Raw genomic sequence first — 18,854 nt, 5'->3', positions numbered from 1 at the left:
TATTGCTTTACTTAAAAACAATATTATTTAGGAATTTATTTTATCAAATTAATTTTATTAATTATACTTTGAAAATATAAATTTAAATATGTACACTTCATGTAATCATTTAATGATAGAGTAATATTAGAAAAACATAATAAATGGAACAATAAAATCAAAATAAATGTATTTAGCTAGAGGTCCAATTAAAATGAAACTAAGGAAGTATGCGTATTGATCTTGTAAAAGAAAAACACCATCATCTAGGTATTTGTTACTATAACAGTTTAGTTACGCTATTTTCAAGTTATGAAATCTGGATTGATATTTATATTTATCGTCATTGCATCTGAGTGTGAAAACAAGAAAGGTGAAGGAAAATACAAAAGCAGTAAAGAGAACGTCACTAGTCTACGCACAAATTTGATTTCAATTAATATCGTCTGTTGAATACACATACAGATTAACTAGTCCCTTCAACAATAGAGTTCTATATAATATTGAACACAAATCTTACTAGAAAATCCCCCAAAAGCAATTAGCTATAATACCTTCCTCCCATTGAACTTTAATTCATGCTTTCTTGGAGTACATGGACTCCACTTTACCATCATTTCCACCAAGCAACATATACTTGTCCTTCCTTGTCAACTGAGTGCATTCAAATCCAAGAACCCCACCCAACACTTTCTGTACATGGTTAGCTACCTCAATTGATGTTTTCCCACCAGCCTTGCAAGTCATTTCCATTGGCAATGGTTCAAGAAATGTCGCTTCATAAGTTGGCCTTGGGTTCATGAAGAAGAAATATGGATCCCAAAACTTCACCCCGCGGACAGTCGTGCCATAGAACATGTTCTGCTTTGAGTCCACTGCTACTGGCACGATCCTATCGCTTAATTCTGCGAATAGAGCACTGAACCTCAGCAAGAACGGCTCACGACATGTAGTCCCCTCAGGGCACACAACAAGATCACCCTTCTCCAGCAATTTCTTGATCATAGCAGAATCAGCTTCGCGATCACGTGTTAAAGCAATGGCTGGAATTGGTGACAAGAATCTGGAGAGCTTGCTTACACTATATGTGACAGTGGAAACTTTTCTCCCGAGTGCAATAGCAATGATAATTGGATCGAGGGCTGAACGATGATTACACACGTAGAGGTTCCCTGGGGTTCCTGGTGATGGTGCAGGTGGTCGAGGGCCTTTGATAACAAGGTTGATCCCAACCATCCCATACGTATAACGAACAATGCGCTCTGGAAGAGGGAGATTGAAGTATACGCGAAAAACTCCAAGAGCAAATCCAAATGGCAGCCAAATGTAGGTGATTAACGCGTTGATTGGAGTTGGGCGCTGCACCAAGCGACCATCATGGAAGATCAATCTGTTTTTCAGACGATCAAGGGGTACTGGCTTCGCTGATTTGCTAGGTAGCACCATATAACCCTCCTGATTTTTTTTTTTACATATATACGTTAGTATAGAGTATAGACGATGTAGATCACCTATTCGATTCAATTTGTAGGTAGGTCAAATAAAATCATGATTTAACATTATCTAGGTTCATTTATTATTCAAGAACGAAGTTAAAACCAACTACTATTAGCAATACATAAATGACCGAACAAAAAGGTAATGAAGTCCTTTATTACTCCTTGTATGTATTCACATGTTATATCAATGTAAAAGGTCCAGTGCGATTCTGCTAAGTGGCAGGTAAGGGAGTAATTGGTGAGGCCCCTCACAATTTACCTTCACATGTTTGGCTCAACTACTACATTAAATGGCCAAGTTATTTTTTAATTTATTCAAGTATAGAGTTGTAACTTGTAAGAGAACTAGATTCATTGGAGGCTCTTTCTTTTTCCTCCTATTTGTTGATTCTTTTAAGAAATCAAAGATAAGGTTCCATTTTAATGTAAACATTATTAGATAGACATGACTTCTTCACGCAACCCATTGAGAAAATAACACACTAATATGACCAAGTTAAAGGTCCATCCATATGATCATAAAATTAGCTATGTTTTGGTTAACAACATCATGCACCAGTTGGACCAAGCTTTGAATAATTATATTAAACTAATAAATATAACTTGCTAAAGAATGAAATAGAAAATTTAAAAGTCAAAGTTTAAAATATTGTTAGATTTCCCGTATATGACAAAACATTCATTGACGTCGTCGTCTTGTTGGATTCATACTTGCAGAATTTCAGTATCCTCCCTCCGTCCACATTAATTTATTTATTGTACTAAAAATAAATATTCACTTTTATTGATTCAATTTAATAAACTACTATAAAGATAATTTGTCACTTAATTTTTAAATTATCATCGGAGCATTATTAACTAGAATCATTTCTTAATGTATTTCTGAAAACATCAAGCCTATTATAATCAAAGAGTAATAAATAAAATTATATTCTATTTATTGCTTCTTAAATAGTGAATTTAGTGAATACCAAATACTAGAAATAGACAAAGGGGTGATATTCATAATCTAAAGGTTAAGGATTCTAGATTTGAAATAAAGGCATACTCCATTTTAAACGAATATAGAGTGAAGAACACAATTCTCAAATCTTATATTTTTGTCTCAAATCAAATAGTAGTTATAAATTTTTGTTTGATAACTATAATATTCGAGGCATCTTTCACATCTTAAATTACTTCACGGGATATTTACCACTTCCCACTAAAACATCACATATGAGTAACTCTCGTCATTTTATAAAATTAAAAAAAGATTAATAATTATGTTTTTTCAATTTCACCCGCAGCATTGACTGTTCTGAAAAATAAAAGTGAAAGCTAAAATAAAAGAACAAATAAAGATGTAGTTTTTAAAAGATGTGTAAAAGACAAACACGGTAAATATCACTGAGAACGGAGCACTGAGTTTAAATTAAATAAGTTCAAATTAATTTACCTTGCAAATGGACATGAAATCATGATCAGATTCGCGATCACCCAATCCAATATCAGGCATTTCATCTCCAAATTCCTTCAATATCGACAATTTCTTCCATTTTCCTACCAAAATCCCAGGACTCTTAACAAATCCAGTAGCCTTCTTCGTCTTTGGATTCACCTCAATCTCCGTTCCAAGCACCTTATCACCTCCTAAAAAATCCTTCACAAATGGCTCAACCATAATAGTCGGATTTGCAGTAACCACGACTTTCCTTTTACACTTATCAAACACTTCAAAACTCTCTCTCCTCACATCCGCCGCGTAAAATCTCGGCAACACAGCCCTAGAAGCTAGCTCTATATCCCGGACTTTCAGTCCAGCGAACGAGATGTAAATCAACATCTGAATCGCTAATGCTTCGGAGATGAATACATACGCAATAGCGATTAGAGGAAAAGAGAGGAGTAGGACGAGCCCGCGGAAAAGGCTACCGGCTTCGATTGCTACTAACATGAAGTAAGGAAAAGATGATCGGGAAATTAAGAGAGTTCCGTCGAGATCCGCCGCCACTGTGCGGTGGTTCACGGCGGAGGTATCACATGTTGTTACAGACGGAAACGATTTTTTGGATTTTGGATTTGCCATTTTTGTTTACAGAGAAAAAAACAGAGTGTGTGATTTGGTTTATGTAGTGAGAAGAATGGAGGGGAAGGCGAGGGAAGATCCGGTTTTAAATGAAGTGGTTCAGTGTGAAATTACTTAAAAGTCCCTGTGGATGGTTTTTACAGTTGGGAATTTTCCGGGAGGTGAGATGTGAATGACGGAAATGTCCTTGTTTTAATTTAATGCTACATTGATAAGAATTTTTTTTTATTATTATTTCTTAAGTATCTCCACAACCGGCAGCCGGTAGCCGACCAGAGGTGAAGATCGAACCCCCAACCTATTGCTTAAAGGGTGAGATGCTGAACCACCACACCAACCCTTGTGGTTGATAAAATTTTGTTGGTTGTGCTTTTGTATGTTTTTGTGAGAAAAGGATTAAATTTAAATTTGACTTTTATTTTTAAAAACTTGATGAAATTTATTGAATTACTAGAGTCAAGTTTATCTACAATGTTGATTTAATTCAAAGATGATTATTAACAGCGGGTGAGAGCTCGTTTACATTGTTGGTTTCAAGTTCGGATAAAAGAGAAAGATTGACAAGGATCAATCAGAAATATACCATTTTTCTACCTATATTATCTTTTCAAACACCACTAATGAAATTATATTAGATTTATTGTTATTATAATTCAAACACAATTTTAAATATAAGTTTAATAATATATTCACATCCATATTAATAGAAGTTAAATTGATAAATAAATACACGTTTTGGTTGAACGCAAGTTACTTTTGTTCGTTAAAATGAGACTTGTGTTTACACATTTTGGGAAGCAATCAAGGTTTTATCTACCTTGATTAACAAAATTTATTAAATTTGGAAAGACTGAAAGGAACTGATCTATATGAACTGTGTGAAAGACAGTAAAAATTGAATTTTCTTTTATTCACATATTCGAAGTGTTCAATGTTTTCAAGATTTCTTTCCTTTTTTTATTTATTTTTCTTTTATATTCGACTTGATACTTGCAAGTTTGGGCGGGTGGTAATGGGGGTGCAAATGAGGTGTATTTAAGGATGGGGGACAATTGAGGTAGAATACCACTTGTGAAAATTATTTTATCTATTTTTATTAGGAAAGTCATTTCCTTCAAATTTTAAGAAACTTATTTGTTTAACCGTATATAAAATAATTGAAAAATTTCTCCATATTGAAACACATCCTTGATACTCCTATTTACTTAAAATGATATTCAGGTACGAAAGTAAGTTGAATTTTTATCTGAAAGATGACTAAAAAATACATATTATTTTTTTAAAAAAAAAGGAACAATCGTGCATGGAAGCTTTGTTATTAATGGTAATGGATTTATTAATTTGATGTAAACACTATAATTATTTTTTTATATTTTTTTTTCCCAAGCATATATGAACAATTTGTTGTGAGTTGATTTGGGACAACTCTTGACTCGCTTCTCAACCGACTAGACTTTTATGTCGAATTTCATTATCAACATTTTTCCTCCTAATTTAGTTGTGCTATTAATTGCCAAGCTGTAATGTTTGGTGACCATTTATTATTTTTTGGTAGCTTAATGTACTTAACTTTTTGCCCAATGAAATTTTGAATTCACAGGTACACGGAGTTTTTTTTTTTTTTTTTCTAATTCATGTTTGATTTAACACACGACTTCAAGTAATTAATAAAATAATAAATTTAATAAGTGTATTGGAAAATAAATAGTAAGTAGTAATAAAGATAAAATAGGTATAAAATGATAATTATCTCTTGAATTTTCAAACTAAACAAGTAAATATAGAGATTTATTTAAAATATAGTGTATAAGTAAAATGGATGGAGAGTAAAAGTTTAGTAGTAGCTTTTTATTGATGCAAGCATAGATGTTTTAATATTTTCATCGATTATTTAGATGTATCTTCTTCTTTGGTAAAGACCAATTAGCTTTCCCTTCGCATAGAGAAAAATTAATGGTGTTAATCTTTAGCATATGTAAACCAAAATATCCTTAACTTGATGCAGATTTTGTAGAACTAATTTGCCTTTAATTTTTCAATGGGAAAAAATAAATGAACTTAGAAGAACAATAACACGTAAAATGAAGGTTAAGTTAAGATCAAGGTTGTGGGTTAGTGATAATCATGATATCTCAAGTTTAAATTTTTGAGAAAATAAGAATACTGGGTGATTGTTTTCATCTATTCAAGTTGATGTAGATAAAAGTTACCCGATACATCTGTTGATAGGAAATTATAGATGTGATTAATTGATGAGTGCTCAAACTGACCTGAAGGTCACTGCTATATAAAGAGTCTAAACTTAGTTAGTTATTCATAGTAGCAAGCTAAGCCGTAGACAATTTCTTCCATTTTCTCTTTCTTATATTTATATTCTGGGGAAGTTTATTAAAATTGGAGGGCCAAATAAATACAAAAGATTAACTTTCGAGTTATACTATTGACTTATACGCCCAAATGATAATAAATAAAGAAAAATCTGTGCAATGAAACATTATCAGAATGAAGGAATGTTTTTAATTATTTTTTCTTTATCAAACTAGACAGGCCATTGATTTGTTAAAAATTAAAATAGTATAGCCGAACAATATACAACGGGAGAAGAACCAATTACTTGAAATATTTCATTGCCCATTGGTAACAAGAAATCTTAAGCAAATCAACCACTAGAGTTGGCATGGTGATTTAGCGTGATGTTCCTTAAACAAGAGGTCGGGGGTTCGATCCCTGCCTCTGGCGAATGGAGCAAACTTTGTGGTCAGTTTTCTACCGCTTAGTACGCTGACAGAGGAACGGATGATTAATCTCACGGCTACCGGCTGTGGGAATACTTTGGGAAACAAAAAAAAAAGAAATCTTAAGCATATCAATTTACCATTACAAGAAGAAACTTGAAAGTACAATGTGTAGTCTTCGTTAGTTACATCAAAAATTGCTGCCTTTGTTCCTTTTTTTTTTTTATCACTCCTGTTTGATATCTCCTTTGAAGTTCAATTAATTTGAATTCATGCTAGAAAACTCCACATTGTGGAGGTAAATTGTCTTTCCTAACAAAAACGATTTTATATCCATCAAAATTGAAGTAATTAAGAATGAAAGAATATTTTGTTAGGGTTTTTGCCTGATTTTCTTACTATATTTAAATTTTACTTTTTTTTAGAAAGAAAATAAAAGTTACCATAATTACTTTTACTTTTCCTAAAAGAAAAATTATAATTATTTTCCATATTTGGCTAACCTCTTTCTTGGAGGAAAGGTTTTGGACATTTATAATTAGAAAACCTATCTTCTCATACCATAATACAATAGCATCCACAATATAGCCTTTAAATAACATCCACACTGTAGCCTTTAAAGAATCTTTGTTTAGGGGGAGATTTTCTCTCTCATTAGTTGTTTATGTCTTTAATATTAGGTTTTATACGTAGGTCAATTGGCCAAATAATATAATAATATTAAATTTTTTAATGTTGTTTTATGTGTCTTCTGAATTGTCACCACAATAATTTGCAACTCGATTTCGAACCCAACATATTTACCATTCTACCATAATTGTTGTTGCTATTTGTTGCCTTTATGAACACATGGAAATCTGATAAGTAGGTCTAGTTGGTGTTTCTATTTGTATTGTGTAGTTGGCCAGCTATTTATTACACATCGGCTTACGTGTTCCAATTTTCTTCCATAACCAATTCATATGAAGATTTCTTAATCTTTAATTTATATGAAGATTTCTTAGTCTTTTTGGTGGTTATTTTAAAGGGTATTTTGGATTTGTTTATTTTTAATTGCTTTTGGTTTTTAAATTTTTTTTTTTTATTTTATTATTATTGTTGAAGGTGTTTGTTAAAGACGCAAAATGCTTAAAGGGTACATATTAATAGTGTACGTGTTTTGGTTAGTTAATGTAATTTAACCCATTATAACAAGTTAGAAATATGTAACAGTGTTTTCAAATTACCTACGTACTCACACTTAGTTTATAGATAGTTGCTTAATAGATGGTTTTTAAACAAATTGATAATGTAGTAAAAGTGTTCATTACTATGCAATTTAGGGTATATAAGAAATAAATTCTGAAATAGTGTAGAGATGAAGCGATGAAGGAAACTTACGATTTTCTATTCAGTTTGATTTTCTTTCTTTTTAAATAATTCCGATGTTTGGACCATCTCATGTGAACAACATAAATATTTGGTTTCAAGAAACGAATTATTGTTCTAAATGAAAAAAGTTAATTAGATCAAATTAAACCAATTAAATCCCGGAAATCTTACTACGTTCACATCCAAATGAGGTCCAAAATACCATGATCACTCGATGAACTAGCGGGAATAAAACAGAAACAGATCTAAAAATCTGATTATGAATTCACGTGAATTGAATAATTTTGATTACAAATATAATTTATTATAAAAAAAAATTATAAACTTCAAATTCTAAATCGTCTGGAACTATATGTGCCTTTGTGGTGAGGGACATAGGACATGAAGTCCAATTGAATGTTTGAAAAGGAAAATATAGAAGTAGTTGGCAAGTATAATAGTAATAATATAGATCATCAAACCAGGAAGCTAGGTCCCCTTGTTTTCTTATTGCAAATTTATTAATTGACTATTAATGTACGAATAATTTATTAGATGCAACAACCCTCGACCATACATATTTCCTACATATATAATATATACTTTCATAAAAATATATGGATGCAGCAGCTTCACAGCTCCACCAACTTACACCTATATTATCTTCTTTATTTTGTTTTCTTATTAATTACGTTCATCTCTTTCTTTCAACCTTTTTCGTCTCAATAAACATATAATGAAAATACATATTCAAATATTTTAATTAGTGGATATTCATTTGCATGTATCTCTGTCTGCATGAATTCAAAGATAAATGTACATATTGTTGCTGGAAAGTGGATTGGCCTTGGTTAGGCATATGCGGGGTGACTCAATGATAAAGCTAGTAAAGCGTTTGCTTTAGGCCTTCAAAATTTTGAGGCCTCAAAAAATTTAATCTAAATTTTATGATTTTAATTTCACTTCAAATAATATTAAAGATTGAAAAATATAAAAGGTATAAAATTTAAAAACTAATGAAAAAAGAAAGAAGAACTATCTATTGTTTATTAAAAATATTTTAGAACTTTTTATCAAATCTTGATATTAATAAATAAAGTTTTTACAATAATATTTAAGGTAATCTATTACAAACAACTGACTAATATCTTATTAATTAAAACTGGTGCTTACTTTTATAAATAATAATATTACTATGTTCCAAGAATACTACACTAAAAAAATAGTGTGTAAGAATCAAAAAAAAATAACTCTGATAATACTTTTTTTATGTGCATATATTTAAAATCTCATATTAAAATTTGACTTTGGCCACTAATTTTATTAAGGCATATGACTCTCAATCGAGAGTTGAAAATACTTCCCATAACTTTCATGCACTATGAATTGAGAAACCGGGATCGATACACGGGCATATACGAGAAATGCTATGTAGTGATTGGTAACTAACATTTGAAGAAGCTAAAGGAATTTTGGATGCGGGTATATGAAAGGAAACCTTATTTTGCAAAAGCGAAATTTCCAGTGAAAGAAAAAAAAGGGTAAGGGGTGGATGGTCATTTTAGAATCGTTAAGATCTTTTGTTACATGGTTGAACCAAAAGGGGCAAACCTGAGATGTGGGATTACAATAGCAGAAGAGAATGTGTTGGTTTTGGAGAAAATAGAAAATAGTAAAAAATGAAAGTAGTAACATGTTAAAACAAGAAAAGCGTTATTAATTCCTTGAATAGGTCAATACTATATATTTTACCAATCATTGTACGATATCGGGGGAATTTCATTAACCGGCAAAAGTTTAAAAGACATTTTGATGCTTCAACAAGAATTTAACCAAAATCATCCCTCATGTATCACGTCCAACTTCCACTACATCCTTATAATATCCCACTTAACCTAAAACATCCTTTAAGTTTCTTAAAGTAAATCAAAAACATCCCTCTGTTAATATTACCGTGTATATTTCACAGCTCTTCTATTCTCACGCGTGAACTCTCTTTTTCCCACAACTATTCTTTTCATCCTCCTTTTGACTAAACAAAAAGCAACACAACACTTCTTTTCTTTCCCTTTTTGACATAATAAAAAGGAACTTTGTATAACAAAAAGCAACTTAATATATTATAGTTTTCTTGATTTGTTTTAGTTATGAAAGAGTTGATGCTTCACACTTCTCTATTATATAACAAAAATTACTATGTCGACAGATTCAATGTCCGGAAGTCAAGCAATATATAGTGATTCTGATAATGAATCAGATTATGAAGAGTTTGAAGATTCAGATCATGAAGATGATATTTTATTTGATCAAAATGTTGATCCTTCTGTTGAAACTTTTTCCGTCAATATCGAAGGAAATGCAAGAATAAATAATGATAGTGAAGAGTTTATTAGTAAAGAGTTGCAAAAGTAGATGTAAAATGAAGATGGCGACTCAGATTGTGTTGTTTCCAGTGACATGGAAAGCTTGAATAGTGACAACGATGCATCTAATGAAGATTTTAACTTTCCAAAAAATAATTCCAAGACCCAGTGGTGGACCCAGAATTTAAGGATAGTAGGTGCTTAAAAATTTTAAAAAGTAAAAAATCACCTTGATGAGGTTTGGAACCTCCTTCCAATGAAGAACCTTAAGATCAATCTAAATGCTAATGCACCTAGCCAACTTTTTGTTATTGTGGGTGTTTTTATATATTTTATATCTATTTTCATATATTTTCTATGTAATTATACCTATTCCGCATCGAGTTTAGTGGGTGCCGGAGCACCCCAAAATACAATGTAGGTCCGCCCTGTCAAGACCGATGATGCTACATGTTTTTGTTGGAATGTCAAAATAAGAATGTCACTTCAAATTGGATTGCAAAGAAATATGTCGATAGAATCAAATCAAACATAGAATAAAAAACATCAAAATTTAGAGATGAAGTTAGTAGAGAGCTGAGAGTAGATGCATCTTTATGTCAGGTAAGAAAAGCTAAACAAAAAAGGTCATTTCTCTAATTGATGGCAATTTGGATGAACAGTTTAGCATGTTGTGGAATTATATTAATGAGATCGCGCGATCCAATTCCGGAACATCAATTTACATGAGTTGACACCAAATGAGAACCCTAACAATCCGTTTAGATTTCAAAGATTATACATTTGTTTTGCAGCATGTAAAGATGGCTTTAAGGTAGATTGTAGAAAGATAGTTGGTGTTGATGGTTGTTGGCTGAAAGATTCTATGTATGGTGCACAATTGTTTGTTGTTGTTGGTTTAGATGGCAATAACAATATCTTTCCTATAGCCTATGCCATTGTGGAAAAGGAATGCAAGGATACATGGCAGTGGTTTTTGAACTATTTGGCAATTGATATTGAAATAGAAGAGCAATATCTATGGACATTCATGTCAGATAAGCAAAAAAGCCTTCTTCAAGCTTTTGCAGAAGTGTTACCGGACGTTTCTCATAGATTTTGTGTCCGACACTTACACGATAATTTTAAAGCAGGCGGATTCCCTAGCCAAGCATTAAAAAAGGCTTTTTGAAAAGCGGCTAGAGCAATAATTGTGAAAGCGTTTAATATACATATGTTGGAGATATGTGAACTGGATAAAAAAGTATATGAATGGCTTTTGAGTAAGTTACCGAGTAAATGGACTAGAGCTCACTTCTCATCACTTTCAAAGTGTGACATTCTGTTAAACAATGTGTGTGAGGTCTTCAACGTGTGACATTCTGTTAAAATGCTCTTATCTTGCTTATTTTTTCAGCAGTGGCTATTTAGTTTTTAATCAGTGGTCGATATATGTATTGGAATCTGACTAAATCACGATTCATGCATCGTAAGATTCATCTCTAGGGGTGGCGTGCCCAATAAGATGTTTTTCATTCCAAAGAACGTAAATCTGAGAATTCTGATTAAGGCTAGAGGAATCTCAATCATGTCATCACAACTCATATTTGATTTTTAAAATGCATCTTGTTTTGAGTAACATTCTTTTTAATTTTGTTTAAGTTCTCAAAATAGAAATTTGTTGTAACAACTTAAGAACAATTGCGACAGTTCAAGGTCCCAAAGACACTTATATCTAGTGTGATATTATCTGCCCTATGAAGAACTCACTTCATTAAGAGATCCTACAGTTTATATCTGGTGTGATATTATTCGTTTAGGGCCAAGCACACACGATTTTTCATAAAAGACCTCACTTTATTAAGAGATCCTACACTTTATATGTATCAATATGGAATTTTTATTTGCACACTCAAAACAATATCGAGTGATTAGATCCATAGAAAAAAATACATGAAATGTTAAAAATGCATGCTATTGAAGTTGTTGCCGACAATGCAAGTACCGCTATACAAAATTTGGAGGGCGTTTGCGCAAAAATGTTACACTACTCCATAAAAACCTAAATGAATTTCCTCTTTAAAAATAATGCTAATTAAATTTTGTTCATACTTAGTTGAATGATTTAAACAAAAATAGTAATATTAAATGGAATAGAGGAACAACCTTTATATGTCAAAATTGTATCACAATGATTGAAGTAAAATAATAGTTGAAGACAACAAAAAATCATGAGTAATTTAAATTTTTTTGTTTATATCTTCTACTATTGTATTATTCCATATTTCTGCAGGGTGAGAAACGACATTTTGCTGAAAGAACGGTTGAAATGTGTGTTAGTCGATCTAAACACTATTATCGTAAATGAGAATTAAAAATTAAAAGATTTTAATTAAGATATGAGAATTAAAAATTAAAAGATTTTAATTAAGATAGAATAATTGTTCATTATGAGAGAAAAGGATATGAGGGGAAAGGGTTTCAATTTGACAATGATAAAATGACTGATTTAAGATTATGGTACAATACACAACGGGCGAGTTCTATTCGACTTTTGAATAAATCATTAAGCACCATCATTGTTAATTTTCTTTAATTGACACATTCATTAAGAAGAGCTGAAATTTATGTAGGGATTCTGATTTGATAAAGCTAAAATTATTATTTGAAAATCTAGTACAATATATAGCAGACGTGTTCGTTTAACCTTCTGAATAAATAGGCAATTCGCCATATTTGTTATTATCTACTTGACTTGATACATTGATTAGGAAGGGTAAGAATTTATGAAAAGATTAAAGGTTGTTGCAATTCTCAATGGCTGAAAAAGGAGTTAGTTAGAAGTAGAAAAGAAGTTTACAGTTTAGTCCTCTTGGTTTGTTATGTATTTCTTTTTAATTCCCAAGTGACTCAGTTGTAATTAGTACTATGTGTCAGGGATGGTGCTTGGCCAAGGCCTATTAATAGTACTAGCTGTTTCAGAAAAAGGATATGAATGAAAATTCCTTTAGCTTAATTTATCTTCTCTTTCTTAGCCTACAAGTAATTTTCTTCTTGTTTTTCCTTTAGCCATCACTGTTCCATTGCATTTTTACCTGTTGCAAATTTATTTCTGGAACATTTGGTATCAGAGACACTATCTTGAGCTTTGTGGGAATCATGTCCGACGAGATGAAGGAGATTAAAGAGATGTTCGATCGAATGACGATGGAGATGGCCAATTTTTCCCTAAGGCAGAATCAGATTGAGAAACAGCACGAGAAGGCCATTAACAGCTTGCGCGAGTCCATAAACGCGATCCAAAAAGGAGATCGAGGTAAAGGGAATGCTATCAGTGAGGGAGCCAAGATCTACGCTCCCTCTGGTAACCCTATGATACGGGCTACCTCTGTCTCTACGGGGAATCCACCAGGGTTTCAATCTTCAGTTGGCTATCAGTATGGTGCTCAAAATTCCCAACAATTTCAAACTCCAGTAGGTGAGTACTACCAGCAACAAAGTTACAACAGAGATCAATAATTTTTCACTAGTGCAAGCCAAATACCTTCCACGGGTCAAGGAGGAGGAGGATTTCATCATGCTGCAAATCCACCTTCATTTAGCCACCATAATGGATCCTTGACTCGTCTAAATAAGGTAGAGTTCCCTCATTTTGATGGTATTAACCTTCGAACCTAGATGTATAAGGCCGACCAGTTCTTTGCATATGATGATACCCCTATAGTGCAGAAGTTCGAGTAGCTGCTCTGCATTTTAATAACATAGCCATAGAATGGCACCGTCTTATCTTAAGAGTAGGCTACACCTTTCATTTCCAACATGGGAGGAGTATATATATGCGTTAATGGATAGATTCGAGGGTGAATACGAGGATCCCATGGCAGAGTTTAAGTTGATAAAGCAACAGGGTACTGTGAAGGAATATATGAAAGAATTCGATAGGATTATGGCTAGATTAAATATTTTGCCTGAGCATGCCATCAGTGGGTTCATCACTGGTTTGAAACCGGAGATTGGATTTGCTGTGAAGAGTCATAGGCCATTCACGCTACCTCAGGCATATCAGCTGGCTAGGAACATTGAATCCCAGATGCAAGCTTAGGTGAGAGTATCAAGGAATCACTTGACTAGTAGTGGGGGTTCATTTCAAAAAGGGGGTTATAATACTGCTCCTGCCAGAATTATAGGGTCAAAGAAGGAACCAGCTGTAAGTTTTAATAGAGAGAAAAGTAGGAGGCTGACTCGGGTTGAAATAAGTGAGAAGAGGCAGAAGGGCTTATGTTTTTTCTGTGATAAAAAGTTCGTACTTGGTCACAAATGTGTGACATCCAACAGGCTTCATCTATTGAAGGTAGATGAAGATTATGAGGTGGTGGTGGTGGATGATTGCAAGGATCCAGAACCTGAACCAGGGGAGGAATTAGAAGCAGAAAAAGAGATTTGTGAAATATCCTTGCAAGCTCTACAAGGAGTAACTGGTTACCAAACCATGAGGGTGATAGGTTATTGTGATCATGGTCCACTTAACACCTCATTGATCCAGGTAGCACACACAATTTCATGGAAGAAGAGCTAGTTAAGAAATGGGGTATTGTAAGTCAGACTGTTAGCCTACAACTGATCAATATGGCTGATGGAGGGATTAGGCAAACGATGGAGGCATGTAAGGGGTTCAACTGGCTGATGGGGGGTACTTCTTTTGAGTACAACTTCCTTCTCATTCCCTTAGGTTCATGTAATATCATTTTGGGAGTGCAATGGCTCAAACCCCTAGGTGACTTGCTCATGAACTTTCAAACTCTTACTACGAAGTTCCAATATCAAGGCAGGGAATGCACTTTGACAGGTATCATGGAAAAGACCAAGATAGTTGAGCCCAAGAAATTAGACAAATTTGTTGATGATAGAGCACAGTTATTCATGACAAATGTCTCATCCAAGATAGAGGAAGTGGTGAATGATAGTGAGACACCAGTGGAGATAGTAAAGTTGATTAAGGAGTATGACCAATTTTTTGTTGATCCAAAAGGTCTACCACCTACCAGGGGATCTTTTGATCACAGAATTCCCTTGGTAAACAACAGTCATCCAGTGAATCTTAGGCCCTACAGATATTCTTCCAAGCAGAAGGACATAATCGAGAAGCTAGTGCAAGAATTATTGGACCAAGGAATTGTTCAAACAAACTATAGCCCATATGCATCTCCTGTGGTCTTGATGGGAAAGAGATATGGGTCATGGAGATTATATGTTGATTATAGAGCACTAAACAAGGCTACCGTGAAGGATAAATTTCCAATCCCTATCATTAAAGAATCGTTAGAAGAGCTTGGAGGATCTAGCATATATTCTAAAATTCACCTAAGGTCAGGTTATCATCAAATAAGGATGGCCAGTGATGATGTACCCAAGACTTCATTTAAAACTCATTCGGATCACTATGAGTATCTAGTGATGCCCTTTGGACTCACAAATGCCCCCTCTAGTTTTCAAAGCTTGATGAATCATATTTTTAAGGATCACCTTAAGAAGTTTATCTTGGTATTTTTTGATGACCTATTAGTGTTCAACAGTAGCCTGGAAGATCATTTGAGACACGTAAGAATTACCTTTGAGTTGTTACTGCAACATAACATGGTAGCCAGAAAGAACAAGTGTATTTTTGGAGCTAGCAAGGTAGAGTACTTAGGCTATTTTATCTCAGCTGATGGAGTGGAGACTGACCCTAAAAAGAAAGTGGCGGTGCAGCAATGGCCAACCCCTAAAATCATTAAAGAATTAAGGGGTTTTTTAGGTCTAGCTGGTTATAATAGAAAGTTTATCAGACACTATGGAATTATAACAAGCCTTTAACTGATTTGCTAAAAAAAGATGGGTTCCAATGGACATGCAAAGCTACTAAGGCTTTTGAAGACCTTAAATTGGCCCTCACTTCTTCTCCAGTATTGGCAATGCCTGTTAGTTCTCTGCAGTTTATTGTGGAGACAAATGCATGTGACTTGGGGGTGGGTGTTGTATTAATGCAAGAGGGCAACCCAATAGTTTTCATCAGTAAAGGGTTATCAGGGAAGTATTTGACGCTTTCAGTATATGACAAGGAGCTCTTAGCTCTAGTCCTAGCTATTACCAAATGGTCACAGTATCTTATGGGTAGGTCCTTTGTGGTGAGGACTGATCAAAGGGCTCTCAAAATACCTTTCAGATCAGAAGCTGCACACTATCCTTCAAATGAAATGGGTGGCAAAGCTCATACAATATGATTTTGAGATTGAGTACAAGAAAGAAAGAGAGAATAAGGCAGTTGATGCCTTGTCAAGACTGCCTATGACTGAGCTATTCTTGCTGGTTCTAACAGCTGTGAATGCTACTTTATTCCATAGGATCCAAGAGAGTTAGAGTAAAGATAAAGAATTGGCTGCTTTGATTAAGAAAATACAAAATCACACTGGAGAATACAAGGGGTACTCCTACATTCAACAACAATTAAGGAAACATGGTAAACTGATGGTAGGAAGTGATGCTTAACTGAGACAAGACTTGATTAAAATCTGGCATGATTCAACTATGGGGGGCCACTCTGGAATGAATAACACTTATAGGAAGCTAGCAGGGTTGTTTTATTGGAAGGGTCTCAAAGAAGATGTGGTGGTCTATATCAGGAAATGTGCAATCTGTCAAAGGAGTAAAAGCGATAATGCAGCTTATCCAGGGCTATTACAACCCTTGCAAATTCCCTATACAGCCTGGTCCAGCATAAGTATGGATTTTGTTGAAGGTTTGCCTAAATCACAAGAAAAGACTACTATTCTGGTGGTAGTAGATGGAATGACAAAATATGCTCATTTTCTAGCATTAACTTACCCCTACACAGCTTCAACAGTAGCCCAGTTGTTCATGGATCAGGTGTTTAAGCTACATGGCATGCCTGAAAATGTGGCAAGTGACCGAGATCCTATTTTTCTGAGCAGGTTCTGGCAAGAATTGTTCACTATACAAGGTGTTGAATTGAGTACTTCATCAGCATACCATCCTCAATCTGATGGACAAACAGAGGTGGTTAATAGGACTCTTGAGACTTACCTGAGGTGTTTCTGTGCTGATAGCCAAAAGGATTGGAATATGTACTTACCTGTGGAGGAATGGTGGTACAATACCACTTTCCATTCAACTATCCAAACTAGCTGAATGGAAAGTGGTATTGTTATCCAAACTAGTCCCTATGAGGCTCTATAGGGCAACAACCCCCTCTACACTTACCTTATATGCCCGATGAAGCTGTAGATGAAGAAGTGGACAGGAGGTTGATCACTAAGGAATTCAAAATCCAGCTGCTGAGGTTTCATCTTGCTAGAGCATAACAGAGAATGACTGATATGACCAACAAGCATAGGAGTGACATGCAATTTCAAGAAGGTGATTGGATGTATCTAAAAATTCAACCTTATAACAGGTATCTTTGTCTAACCAGGCTTTCAACAAACTCTCAGCAAAGTATTATGGGCCATACCAGGTGCTACAGAAGGTGAGAAAAGTCGCTTACAAATTGTCACTGCTGGAACAGGTGGCCATACATTCTACATTCCATGTTTCCCAGCTTAAACCTTGCTATGTGATCCCTGACTCTATCAACCATCCTCCTATAGTGGATATTGCTAGCCCTTACAGTAGTGAGCCTACTAAGATACTGAAAAGAAGGATGATAAAGAGGGGCAACCAGGCAGTATCTCAACTCTCGATTTAATGGAAAGATATGCCACCTGAACAGGCAACCTGGGAAGATTTTGCCAGAATGAAAACAAGGTCTCCAACATTTTTTCCTTGAGGACAAGGAAGATTTTATGGAGGGAGAAATATTGCAATTCTCAACAGCTGAAAAAGGAGTTAGTTAGAAGTAGAAAAGAATTTTACAATTTAGTCCTCTTGGTTTGTTATGTATTTCTTTTTAATCCCCAAGTGGCTCAGTTGTAATTAGTACTATGTGTCAGGGATGATGCTTGGCCAAGGCCTATTAATAGTACTAGCTGTTTCAGAAAAAGGATATGAATGAAAATTCCTTTAGCTTAATTTATCTTTTTTTTTCTTAGGCTACAAGTAATTTTCTTCTTGTTTTTCCTTTAGTCGTCACTTTTCCATTGCATTTTTACCTGTTGCAAACTCATTTCTGCAACAAAGGTCTAATTCAATATATAACAGCCGTGTTTGTTTTGATTTTCTAATAAATAGGCATGCACCATCTTTGCTATTTTCCTTGACAAATTAATTAGGACGGATTTTGAAATTATAAATAACATAAATATCAATCCTTTTGAAAGTAGTTACACTCTTTTCCGCCTTTTTAATTACTTTACTCTCCCTCCTTATCAATATAAATAACTTAACCAACATATACATAACATTCTGTGTATATATTGAAATTTTTATAATATGTTTAGGGAGTTGAAATTTTTTGTAATATTAAAAATGTAAGTTGTGTATTTGTGTAATTTTTAGATTTTGAAATGTTCATGACATGGACGTGAAAAAGCCCAAACTAGAAACACAAGTCCATCTGTTCTTGGGCCTAGAGGTATTTCGCGTTTCAATTTTGTTTTTTTTTTGGGTTTTTTTACGACATTTTTGCGGTAATCTAATTTTACTTGTTTAGTTTGAAAGATCAAAAATTAATTTATCAATAACAAAAATATATTTCGTGTATTCCTACACATTGAGAGGTCTATAAAATGTAGAGTGTGCGTCGTTCGTGTCTATTTTTGATAGACCCTCAACTCAAAATAAAATACAGTCCAAAAAGAAATGTAAAAAGATTACAAAAGGCAATAAATACTAACATTACAATAGTAGTATTAGAACAATACTATCACGAAATAATACTACACGCGAT

At 33.8% G+C, this 18,854-nt stretch overlaps 2 protein-coding genes across 2 annotated transcripts; one reads left to right on the top strand and one right to left on the bottom strand.

The window, feature by feature from the left end:
* Positions 1–394: 394 nt before the first annotated feature.
* Positions 395–3,665, bottom strand: LOC107839197 (glycerol-3-phosphate 2-O-acyltransferase 4). Its single transcript, XM_016682591.2, has 2 exons — positions 2,917–3,665; positions 395–1,434 (listed from the first exon to the last, which is right to left on the bottom strand). Exons 1-2 carry the CDS (start codon positions 3,544–3,546, stop codon positions 556–558), a joined length of 1,509 nt encoding a protein of 502 aa, XP_016538077.1. The 5' UTR covers positions 3,547–3,665; the 3' UTR covers positions 395–555.
* A 10,152-nt stretch (positions 3,666–13,817) lies between these two features.
* Positions 13,818–16,233, top strand: LOC124886656. The gene is made up of 4 exons (XM_047395535.1): positions 13,818–14,065; positions 14,153–14,475; positions 14,517–15,344; positions 15,917–16,233. Exons 1-4 carry the CDS (start codon positions 13,818–13,820, stop codon positions 16,231–16,233), a joined length of 1,716 nt encoding a protein of 571 aa, XP_047251491.1.
* Positions 16,234–18,854: the final 2,621 nt, after the last annotated feature.

The sequence above is a fragment of the Capsicum annuum genome, chromosome 8 (genome assembly GCF_002878395.1).
Source record: "Capsicum annuum cultivar UCD-10X-F1 chromosome 8, UCD10Xv1.1, whole genome shotgun sequence".
Taxonomy (NCBI): Eukaryota; Viridiplantae; Streptophyta; class Magnoliopsida; order Solanales; family Solanaceae; genus Capsicum; species Capsicum annuum.
This window is presented reverse-complemented; position numbering and strand designations above follow the sequence as displayed.

Bases quoted from the DNA above. Each gene is read 5' to 3' on its own strand.
- LOC124886656 (XM_047395535.1), top strand. From the start codon at position 13,818: ATGGATAGATTCGAGGGTGAATACGAGGATCCCATGGCAGAGTTTAAG. The intron at 14,066-14,152 runs GCAAGCTTAGGT...TGCTCCTGCCAG, and splicing joins AGGAACATTGAATCCCAGAT to AATTATAGGGTCAAAGAAGG. The intron at 14,476-14,516 runs GTTATTGTGATC...TCATTGATCCAG, and splicing joins CCAAACCATGAGGGTGATAG to GTAGCACACACAATTTCATG.
- LOC107839197 (XM_016682591.2), bottom strand. From the start codon at position 3,546: ATGGCAAATCCAAAATCCAAAAAATCGTTTCCGTCTGTAACAACATGT. The intron at 1,435-2,916 runs GTAAATTAATTT...AAAAAAAATCAG, and splicing joins ATTTCATGTCCATTTGCAAG to GAGGGTTATATGGTGCTACC.